The sequence below is a fragment of the Centropristis striata genome, chromosome 11, assembly GCF_030273125.1.
Source record: "Centropristis striata isolate RG_2023a ecotype Rhode Island chromosome 11, C.striata_1.0, whole genome shotgun sequence".
Taxonomy (NCBI): Eukaryota; Metazoa; Chordata; class Actinopteri; order Perciformes; family Serranidae; genus Centropristis; species Centropristis striata.
The window spans coordinates 17,082,414-17,094,405 of NC_081527.1; the positions used below are offsets into that span (position 1 = coordinate 17,082,414).

The following is an 11,992-nucleotide window of genomic DNA, read 5'->3' on the forward strand; positions in this document are numbered from 1 at the left end:
TATAAATGCAAAAACATTAACTTCTATGCAAAATTATTCTAATCAATTCTAATCATTTTTTATAACTGCTTATTCATGACACTCAACTCAACAATTATGTAATATTTTATTTATTTTAGTAAGAATGTCTACATATATAATAGAGGAGGCATCTTCATAAGCCATTTTTGCCTTTTAACGTGTGCAGCATAACACAATTCTTATTGTCTTTTATATACATGTATATGTATATAAAAGACATATGGATATGTGAAAATAAAATATATTAAAAATAGCTCAATATAATTTCTAAATGTTTTTTGTCATCACTTTTTTACCCTTAAGTTCTAGACCTCCTAATTTTTAATTCAAGAGATATTATATCTATATATCTAAATGCATACAGTATGCATGTAGTACTTACATCATGACCCAGAAACTGTGGAATCACCAACAATGTGAAAGTGGATGAGTGCTACAGGTAAGTAAGTAAAAAGTATAGAAAAATATAATAATGAAAAAAGTAAATGGAGAAAAAAAATTAGGCAGGAAATCCAGAAGTTGTTGCCTCTTTACCCTGGAGCAGCCAATAAACAGTGAGGCCAAGGAGCAGCAGCGCAAACCTCAGATGGGGGGCCTTCTTAGTGTGCATAATTAAAGAAGTGGGATAGGGTGACCTGCACCTGGAAGTATAGAACAAAAGCTCTGTGAATGTATGTAGGAGACAACATACAGTACGCGGCTGTGTGTGTGTTTGTGCATGTGCTTGAACACCTCCTCACATGCTAAGATGTGTGTATTGTTTGTGTTCACACTTATGACACAAGATGACGGCCATGTCTGCCTCACCACAGCTCACTGGAGCGTGAGCTTTTGACTTCTTGTGGCATACAGATTTGGCTTCAGGGAAATGTGGAGTTGTGTATTAATTAATTAATATAAATTATTCCGCCAGCAGCAGTTGGTTTCAGTTGGACATTCTGTTGCTATAGCAACCCCTAATGGCACAGTTCCATTACAACATGCATTCAGCCAAACGATGAATCTTACCTGATCATAACTGTTTATGAGCATACAGGTTACACCCCCTGAACACTTTATAAGGGCAGAGAACTGGGGAGAATTTAATTTAATTTTAAAAAGGCAGTAGTGAAATCAACATATTGTTGTTGTTTTTAAAATCAACAAAATACATGATTTTCCATCACATACTACCATTACAGGAAACTCAAAAACCCATATACAACATATAACATTATAAAATATATATAATCAAAAATTGATTTTATAAGCATGTGATTTTGTGTGTGCATGTGTGTGTGCGTGTGTGTGTATTTGTGTTGGGCAAACAATTTTGGGACTGTAGAAAAAAAAAAGATGTTTCTAATATGGATAAGAATCTTCTCAGCTACTTACAAAATTCTCTCTGAACTAAACAGAGGAGCAAAATCAGGAAACATTGGTGAATATCAGAAATCAACAGGTATTAAGAAAAATAAGAATAAATTGTGCATACGATATGCTTTTGTGACCAAGCAAATATTGACAACCATTTTTTATGCTTGTTTTATTATATTTATTTTTTATTGTTTTTTTAAGCTGTTTTCTTGCTATCATTTATCACCCATTGTATGAGCCTTGCTACCTGTGGCTATTATATGTGTAGCTTACACAACATTCTGAGTCATGCTTACTGTTCATTTACTGCAGTTACTTTCACTGCAGGCCTACTTTTTTGCTTGTATTGTTATGGACTGCAGTATATGTTTACTAGATTAAAAACTGTAAAAACTTCACTGACCAACGGCTTTTTTTCAAACTTTTTGTTTAGTTTTCGTGGTATCAATTTACTGCTCACACTCTTTTACACTATTTGATCCAGTTTTCTTGTTATTGCATCAATTTTAAAATGTTCTTTACTGATTAGTAAAAAATATAGTTTGATTTGTTGTCTACACTGTTTCCACAGTGTTACTTTTTAAAAATTGCTTTTAGTGAAATTTTTGAAAGCTGCGATTTCCCTAATTTCCTCCACCAAAGAGCTTGTGTTTTCAGTTTGGTTTGATCTTCAGCTGGATTCCAGAAAAAACTACTGGCCAATTTTCATAAAACTCAGTGGAAGGGTGTAGTATGAATCAAGGAAGAACCCATTACATTTTGCATCAGAATCCCAGGGCAGATTCACAAATTATTGCTCACTTTTTTAACAATAAGGCATTTGGCCTTGGCGGAGGTCTGTGCCCTTCTTAATGTATTTAGCTCGCCACATCACTGTACACCTTCAGTACAAACACAGTGAAGGCAGGTAGACAGAGATATGGAAACAGACACACAACATATGATTAAATATTCAACATTTGTTACATAGAAAAGCCCCACAGATATCTTACCCAACTTTTTGTGTATCAATAGTGTGCTGTAACCTCAGCGCCTGATGGGAGGTGGGTGCCCCTCACTCAGCTCAGGGCTTTTGTGTCCACTCCAGTATTTCTGTTATTAGGGGATTAGTCTGTCTGACTGGCTGCTGCAGCTGAGCACACGACGAGGACATAATCAATAATGGAAGGCTGCACAAACCCAGAAGAACAGTCTCACACAGGCGGCCGCATGTGTTCAACCTGAGCAAAAGTACAAACTGTTACGGAACAGACACGAGAAGAGCACGATGTTATTTTGTACATTTATTAGGTTGCTCCGTCAGCTAAAACACTGACCTGTAAGGGGTCATGTAGCATAATGTAATGTCACACAGGGTAAATATAAGTTCTCCTGGCTCCCCTGTGACAAAACACGTTTGAACTATTCATATTTTAAGTGACTAAAGGCTGTTCTAGTTATATTATATTTCACAAAACTCAATCAGAATCAAGATTTAAAGCTCCAATATGTGTTTTAAGATATAACATGGTTCAGTTTTGATGATATTTTGTGTTTGACATGAGCAATATTTTGGCAGCTAGTTTTTCTCCCAGTTAAACAACAAAAAAAAAAACATTTTCAGACTTCAGAACATTTATACAGATAAAACAAACGAGATAGAAAATGAGCTTTATAGGTTAAAAAAATAAGTAAGTGAATATTTTCCCAGTCAACCTTTTTTTTTTTTTTAGGTACGATCCAAAATAAAAGAGGCCCACAGATACTGCAGACCTTAAGGACAATAAAGCCTATTGACAATCACACTTTCTCACTGAAAGTGTTGAATGAACGCTGGCTAAAGACTGGATTCAGGGATCGAGTGCTTAATTGTCGTGATTCTGTCATGGCATAAGTCAAATTAATATGGAAACTAAATCTGACAGTGTGATAAGATGAGGAAAATAAGATTTTTGTTATTAATAATCTTCCACTTACACACTTATTTTTAATATTTTTGTATTAGCCAACAGCTTTCTTTTCCTTGTAGATGTCAAGATACACTCACTGGCCACTTTATTATGTACATCTGTTCAACTGCTCGTTAATTCAGATATCTAATCAGCCAATCACATGGCAACAACTCAATGCATTTAGGCATATAGACATGTAGACACGTTCAAAGCTAGCATCAGAATGGGGAAGAAAGGTGATTTAACCCATTGAAGCCTGGAAAGCGGATACGTCGTTTTGTAGTATTTGTATAAGCTCTCAAATACTTTTTGAATTTCATTTCTATGTGCTACAGAGGCTGAAAAATCTATTATTTAGTAGAAGCGTTGACACTTCTGTTGAATTTCCAGAAAAACTTCAGGTTTTAGGGGCTTATTTTAAAATTGCCCAGAGGTTTTACAGGCGTTTTAGGAGTCAATGGGTTAAGTGACTTTGAACGTGGCGTGGCTGCTGGTGCCAGACGGGCTGGTCTGAGTTTTTCAGAAACTGCTGATCTAACAACCATCTCTAGGGTTTATAGAGTAAGGTCCGAAAAAGAGAATATATCCAGCGAGCAGCAGTTACCTGGACCAAAATGATGCCTGAGGTAAGAGGAGAATGGCCAGACTGGTTGGAGGTGATAGAAAGACAACAGTAACTCAAATAATCACTCGTTACAACCAAGATATGCAGAAGACCTCTGAATGCACAACATGTCCAACCTTAAGGCAGATGAACTACAGCAGCAGAAGACCACACTGCCACTTTCACCTAATAAAGTGGACGGTGAGTGTATATCTGGTGTTTGGTGGGAAATTTGGACAATATATATGGTAGCCCATAAAGTTTGAATAAAATATTTTTTACCTCTTTCCATGAAATGATTGTGACAGATAAAGTGTATATCTTCTCAAAACTGTATTAATCAATCTCTTCCAAACACATCACAATGAAAGTGAAACCACAATTAACAGAGTATTGTGTCTGAAAACAAAATTATTCCAACTTTATGTTTCAACAGCAATCCTGCAAGGTGATTAAAATTGTTCATAATACCGCTACTGGTCCCTCTGCCTTAATATGAGGTTTCCTGTGAGCCAAATGCACATGCTGTGATGATAAACGTGAACATTGATAAAGATAAACACATCACACTAAGTATTGAATAAGTTTCAACACTCATTTATTTATTCGCCTTGTTTTTTTCTTGACAACTTTTGTTACGTGTCCACAGACATGAGAAAGAACTCCAGAACACTCAAAAGATAAACGTGAGCACTGAGATTAAGACTTCATTACAGGCTGAGAGACCCGTTTCTGCTTCGGTCAAGCAGCTCAGAGCAAGAGTGGCAGACCTGCGATCACCTACCCCTGGTCCACGATGGTCACCTCACTCACAAATGTGCAAAAACTGATCCCTGATCAGCACTCGTTACTCTGAGGGTGACATTGACGAAGCAGCAGGCCATTTATTCTTATTCATCATGGTATACAGAGGAAGAGAGAGTTAATATCATCTGTGTGATGAGACCCAACACAGAAAATCTTCATTTATATACAAGACAGAGCCAAGAGGAAGGTTTCCAGTTAGTCATTACAAGGATCATGAATGACAATACTTTACAAGCAGCACTTCAGGGGGGGAAAGCTGTTGTCATTAGCAAGCGGTAAGGCAGGAGAGAGGGACAGAGTACAGCAGAAGATAAGTGGACCTGCATGCTTTGATCCAGAGCTATGACAGTTAAAAAGCAGCCAAATAGAAATGAATCAACTCGTTTACCTTTCAACAATTATTGGCCAGTGCACTAAAACTGTCTCACAAAGTGTTTTTTAACATTGTACCCCTTAAACTATTAGGGCTGGAAGCATTGCAAGCCATCTGCTAGTTGTACACTAATAAAAGAAAAATCGATATAATTTGATGCAGTGTTGTTGGTGGTTTGATTGCTGAAGCAAAAATGGCACAGTGTCAGAATCTAATCTTCTCCCTTCAGGACCGGGCCATAATATCTTTTTAAACACAAACCAGTATTTCCCATACATTCTTAAACACATTATCATACAAAATCATATTAAATAAAGATGCCATGTGCATGAGTGCAATATACTTTAGAAACATAATCCATCCTTCTAAACTTTATAAATAATAAACTTTCCATTTGTCTTCTGTTCTAGCAGACAACATACAGTATATATATATATCTATATGCATTTCACAAAACAATTTGATTATAACAAAATGACCCATAAATAAAAGATCTAATCCCATGTAATTCTTTGTTAACAGAAAAAATACAGGACGCAACAAGTATCAAGGAATCTCAATGTGAAATATAACTCTACTTTGTCAGATTATGAACAGTTTTGTTACGTATTAGGCTGCACTGCTCAGCAGGTTGGATGGCCTGTGGCGTACAGAGTCCTGATTACTTAACAAAAATCTGATCGTAACCAGTCAATAAACAAGTGGAAAAAGACAAAATGGTTGGCTGGCCATGTCTATGATAGAGGATAATATCCCTTTCAATGCAAATAAAACAATAAAAATCATAATAATGCCCGCCTTAAACATTTTCTAACAAAGGCAAGTAATTTTCTTAGTACTCTTTTTCCTTACATTAATAATATTGATCTCAAACCAACATTTTGGGTCATCTTGATATAATACAAAATAACAGACAGCAAGTAAAAGCAACTAGAAACCATCCCTGGACATAAAAAGTCATAACAACACCGAGCTAATCATACTGTACTGGTTTCTGACACAAGCTTCAAGCTGTCAAATATCTAGCAGCTACAGTACAAAAGCTAAGAGGGGGATTGCTTTTAAATGCAACATTTATAGTCAGTGATAATGAGATATACGCTGTACCGTTACAGGCTATACCAACATACTATATAGCATCATTGATAATATTCACTCTCCAAAACATTGACATAGATCATCAGTATTTAAAAAAAAAAAATTCACAGCATCTACTTTTACTCTACATAAAAGCTTAATCTTGGACACATGTGACTCACTTTAATGTCAATTACAACGATGAAAGAGGGAGAGAAGAAAAAGAGGTGAAGAAAGGGAGGCACTATCTGGTGCATGGACAACGCTCTTGCCCACTCAAAGCAACGGCCTTCAACAGATTACAGGTCCATGTTCGATCACAACTTTCCTTTTAGCTACTGGAGGACTCTAAGTAGTAAACATATTTACTGTAGCAACTCTGCTGGCCCATAACAGACAGAATAAGTGCTTATTTGATCAACAGTTGTCCTCCTGGTGTATTTACCATGTAAAACATCTTAGGTTAATTTAGGTAGAATAGATCAACACTTAAAAAAATTGGCTTATTTGCTTTCTTTCCTAAAGTTACACTGTGAGGTTATGCATATTGCCATGAGGGAGGGAAACTCCATATGACATACAGACTGGATGGTACACTTGGGTTTGTAGTGAGAAGATGTTAGAAGCTTAGCATAGCATAGAAACTGGAAACAGGAGAAATCGTTGACCCAGCTCAATTTGAAAGTAAATAATCTGGGTACCAGCACACTTAAAGCTCACTTATTCATACAATATATCTAAATTGTATCTTTGTTTGTCCTGGAAGACACCAAGAAGTAGCCGGGCACATGACTCCCCTGAAAAAAACCTCAACTTATCATTGTTACGAAGCGCTCTTAAACCTGCATTCTTTCAAAAGGCCAGCAGGGGGCGACTCCACTGGCTGTAAAAAAAAATAAAAAAAGAGGCTAATTAGTTTCATCGGTCGATGGCACTGTGTACATTTAAATGGCCATACAATTCCTTTTTGGGTGTTTTCAGTGTACAGACTTTGACCCTTTCACAGTGTGTTATCAGCTCATTAAAGTTATGTGTAACCTTTTGATCACCTAAAACTATCTTCTTCTGCGTTCGGTTGTACTTAAAGACACTTTAAGGAAATGCAACAGCCAAAATGCCAGATTCGAGGCTACAATGCTGTAGTGCACAAACCAATTACTGACATCACATTTCTTTTATACAATTTGTAGTTTTTATATTTCAGTTTGTATAGATTAAACTAACAAGATGTAGTGTGTTATGAGGTGCTGGTAGTCGGATTTTGTTGCTAACTGTCTACCCTTGTTTCCAGTCTTTACGTTAAGCTAAGCCAAGCTCAGCTAAGCCAAGCTAAGCTAAGCTAAACTAAGCTAAAACAAACTAAGCCAAGCTAAACTAAGCTAAGCTAAGCTATCTGGCTGCTAGCTGTAGCTTCATGCCATCACCTACAAGCCAGATTGGTAACAATCTTCTCACCTTACTTTTGGCAAGAAAGCAAATAAATGTAATCCCAAAAATGTGAAACAATTTCTTTAACATCTTAAAAGCCTGCTAACACAGCAGCACAGTGAACAATGATTTTAAACAATTAAAACAAGAAAATAACGCTTTGGTTAAAACAAGTGAGTAAATGATACATTAACTCAATAAAGACAATAAAGTGCCATGCAACAAAACTGGTCAGTGGTCCTGTCACAAATAAATAACAGTGCAGAATACCAAGAATAGCAACAATAAATAAATAAACAACATGATCCTTCATGGTTCTACGCACATGGGGTTATTGACAATTTTAAAAAAGCACATAACAATAACAAGGCAAGGACATGAGTTATCTCTCCTGATAAAGGATTATTTCACCTTAATCTAGCCCACAAGCTCAGTTTTTATGGAATCAGAAAGAAAAAAAGACACAGGAACAACAACGTACCCTTTTGTCCTAGCATATCCCTCATGCTACTTCAGTGTTAAAATGACCAATCTGTTTGCTAACTGAAACCTCTGCAGTGAAACAAATACTCTATGCTGTAGAGCACCAAGCCAATCCAAACTGAGGTAATGTACAGTTTATGATGGATTTATGTGGAGCGATCATCCCTGCACTTAACACACTCTCACTACAAAGAGAAACATTGATGTATGCAATTTCCCCCTCACCTGGTGGCGTTTATTGTAAATACATGAATGGCTGATTTAAAACTGGGACTTTTTTTCAGTTATAATGATTGAAGGAGGGACTGACCACATACTAACTCTCTACAGGTAACAGGTAGCTTCACAGATGACAGATTTCTACATGAAAGCTAATCAAAACCAGTCCCAATGCCCAGCAGAGGTAAGTTTATTCACGGGTTTGGGTGGTTAGTTTGTCTTATGTTTCTTATAAAGGTCAGGAGGGAGCACACCATGCAGGATTTTGAGGTGGTGACTGCAAAAAGAGATAAAGGACGGTTTTGTTGGGTTTGAGGATGAGCGATCGAGTGATGTTTGGGACTGGAGCTGTCGTCATATAGAAGGTTATTTAAGTGGTTTTATGTATAACTTTGTTTATATGGTCTATGTTCATTAGAGCAGGATGGTGAGTGGAGCTTTTAGATTGTATTGTTTTATTTGTTTGTTGTTTTCCACCAGGTTGGTTCACCTCTCACATCCTCGGAGCAGACGAGACTGGTGAGGCCGACTGGATCGACTTTCTCCGGGAGAGCTTTGACCTAAGGAGAGAAGATGGAGGAAGATGATGAACACACACAAAAATAGCACTTTGTAAATATGGAGGACCACAAGAGACATGGAAACAGTAATAAGGCTTTGCTTTAGTTAATATGTGTTCACCTGCTGCTGCTGGTTCCTGTCCATTTCCATTTTAATTGTTTTTTGCTGTATGTTTTTATTGGTGTATAGTGTTTTGCTGGTGTGTTTATTTATTACTTATGTGTATTTCTGTATATTCATTATGTTTTTATGTGGGTCATGTTTGTATCTTATATACTGGAGAAGCCAAAGACAAATTGCCACCACAGTGGACAATAAAGTCTAATCTATCTATCTATCTATCTATCTATCTATCTATCTATCTATCTATCTATCTATCTATCTATCTATCTATCTATCTATCCAACTATAACAAGTTTTAGAATTAAAACATTTTAAAAGATCAATGTTATGTTATGTGAACCCTTGATATGACCTAGTTTTCTGCAATAATTTGTCATAAATGTGTTTGAGATTACTTTCTAATCCCTTCCAGTCTTGTGCAAATCAACAATTCTTGCTCGTAGGTCTTCACAGGTTCATCCGCAGATGCGTCTCGTCAACAGCACACTAAAAAAGTTTGAGTGTAGCTCTACACGTTGCTCAAATCTCATTTCATTGATTGGACTCCAGGTTTGCTAACTCCTGACTCCAATTAGCTCCTGCTGAGGTCATTAGCCTAAGGGTTCACCTCCACCAGCACTATGAATGTTCCATGGATGTGTTCAAAAAAGACATGAAATACTATAGGTTAAACACATTGGGCCTCATTCATGAAACGTTAGTAGATTTGTGCGTAGATTTGCACATAAAAGCCTACGCTACTAAAAACCTACTCCGGATTCATGAACGCCGCGGGAAACTCAGATCTGATCGTATACACGTGTGTATGATCATGAATGCCAATCCATCGCAAGGTGGCAGCGCGCTCCCGGTAATCAGCAATTAGCATGAACCCCGCCCATGAATTGCTAATGACCACCATATAAGGAGGTGTGTAGAGGCATCCTGTCGACCTGTCAGTCATGGCACAAAGAAAAAAAGAACGAGAAAGAAAAAAGAATTTTTCCGAAGCGGAGATTGAAATTATTTTGGGAGAAGAGGAGTCCAAAAATTTTTTTTATTTTCATCTGTTAGTAGTGGTGTGACAGCTCCTGTGGTGTCTGCGGGCTGGCCAGTGGGGTCATAAGCCACGGCGTCAGTGGGTAACCCCTATCCCCTATGGATATAGAAGGGTAAGTCCATATATAACACACACATGTGATTATGCAGGCTATATTCTTACCAATGAGCCAGCCGTCTCTCACAGCTCCATCCTCCAAACGCGTGCCAACTGCGCAATTACGCAGGATGAATGCGTCATGCGTCCCACCGGGCCACCGTGCCACAACGTTTAACAACACACACTTTGCGTCACAGATCAGTTGCACATTCACGGAATGAAAGTTTTTCCGGTTAATGTAAGCAAATGCATCACCGGATGGAGCCTTGATGCGTACGTGTGTGCAGTCTATGGCACCGATAACACCTGGCATGTTTGCAACTGCACTGAACCCCTGCATTACTTCTGTCTGCCGTTGTGCGCCGTATGGAAATTGGATATACTCTGGCATTAATTTAATGATACCTCTGAGAACTGCAGGCAGGATGCGGCTCATGGATGGTTGCGAAATGCCGGACCTGTCACCTATCTCCCGCTGGAACGTCCCTGTGGCTAGGAAGCCAAGCACAGATAGCACTTGTAGGTGTGCAGGGATGGCATGGCTGCGTTTTGTTGGCCTCGTCAGATTAGGCTCCATAATGTTGCATAAATGCAACAGAATTGGTCTCGGTAGTCTGAAACGACTAATCAACCATTCATCATTCTCAGCCAACAGATCTGCCCGATCCCTGAAGTACCGCTCTCTCCAAATAGCGCCTTGCGCCAAATCATGTAGAAGTGCAAGTTCAGCCATGGTTACCATTAACTAGGACTGAGGGCCTTTTATACTGTGGGAGGTTTAATAAGAATTGATCCAGATATGGTAATGGTTTACATCCTTTTTGTGATTTTATTATTAGCCTATATTTTTATTATCATCATTTAACATGTAGAAAATAACGCGTAATCTATTGAGTCAATTTACATAGATAATTCACAATTATGAGTTTAATCTGAATCTTAATCCCGCCAATTGCCAACTAATTTAACTAAATATGTTATATTTTTAATCGTTTGTCATGTTTATATCACATGTTTCAAAGGCATCTGCGTATTGTGTACATAACAGAACGCATTATGAATTAAAATTGTAATTTCCAACAGTGACGAGCATTATTTATATGCGTTCTTAAATTTACACAAGCACTACGTGTGGTCAGCAGCATGTGTAGATTTTGTTAGTAGCTACGAAAAGATCGGAGCTACTAAAATATTGATGAATGCGGAGATGCACGTAAATTTCCGTCTGCGAACGGTTTACACACAAATTCGTTCTGCTCACGTTTCATGAATGAGGCCCATTGTGTTTTTCTATACTTGGGACTTAGATGCAGATCAGGTCACATTTTATGACAAATTCATGCAGGAAACTGTCATTTCAAAGGGTTCACATACTTTTTTTTTGCCACTGCAAGTCATTTAAAAATACATTAATTCATAAATTCATAAATAAACAAAAGGATTTTAAAATAATATTAAAAAACAGGATGTAAAATAGTCATTTTAATGTTTAATAGCAATTTTGCTTTCTACTTGTATTTTACATTTCAGCTTTTTCTTTTTTAGCTGTTTGATTTGCCTAGTCATTAAGCTTCTCTGCATTTACACTTTTTTGGGATTTTTTTTGTCTACTTTAGATGAAACTTCTATATGACGAAAACCTTAATGGATTGTCCCCTTCACAGTCGCTCCACCACTCACCTGATGGTGCCGGCTAACAGAGGGTTAAAAGCGTACAGCCAGTCGTGCATCTCTTTGTCGTTGGTGGCCTGCAGCAGAATCCCACGATGCTCAGTGCAGACAGCAAACGTGTTGGGGGTCTGGAGACATGAGGTTACTTAAGTTCAATCAGGTTCAGTGAGTTAATGTTTATTCATTCACCTTAAAAATCT

At 37.6% G+C, this 11,992-nt stretch overlaps 1 protein-coding gene across 6 annotated transcripts in view; it reads right to left on the minus strand.

Annotated features, from left to right (window-relative positions):
* Positions 1-4,493: 4,493 nt before the first annotated feature.
* The window catches only part of kif1ab (kinesin family member 1Ab), a 36,619-nt gene continuing 29,120 nt past the window's right edge, over positions 4,494-11,992 (minus strand). For all 6 annotated transcript variants that reach the window (XM_059345105.1, XM_059345103.1, XM_059345100.1 and 3 more), the window contains 2 exons: positions 11,802-11,920; positions 4,494-8,859 (listed from right to left, as the gene is read on the minus strand). In XM_059345105.1, the coding sequence (XP_059201088.1) occupies positions 8,793-8,859; positions 11,802-11,920 (186 nt within the window). In that variant the 3' untranslated portion in view covers positions 4,494-8,792. The remainder of the gene's footprint in view (positions 8,860-11,801; positions 11,921-11,992) is intronic.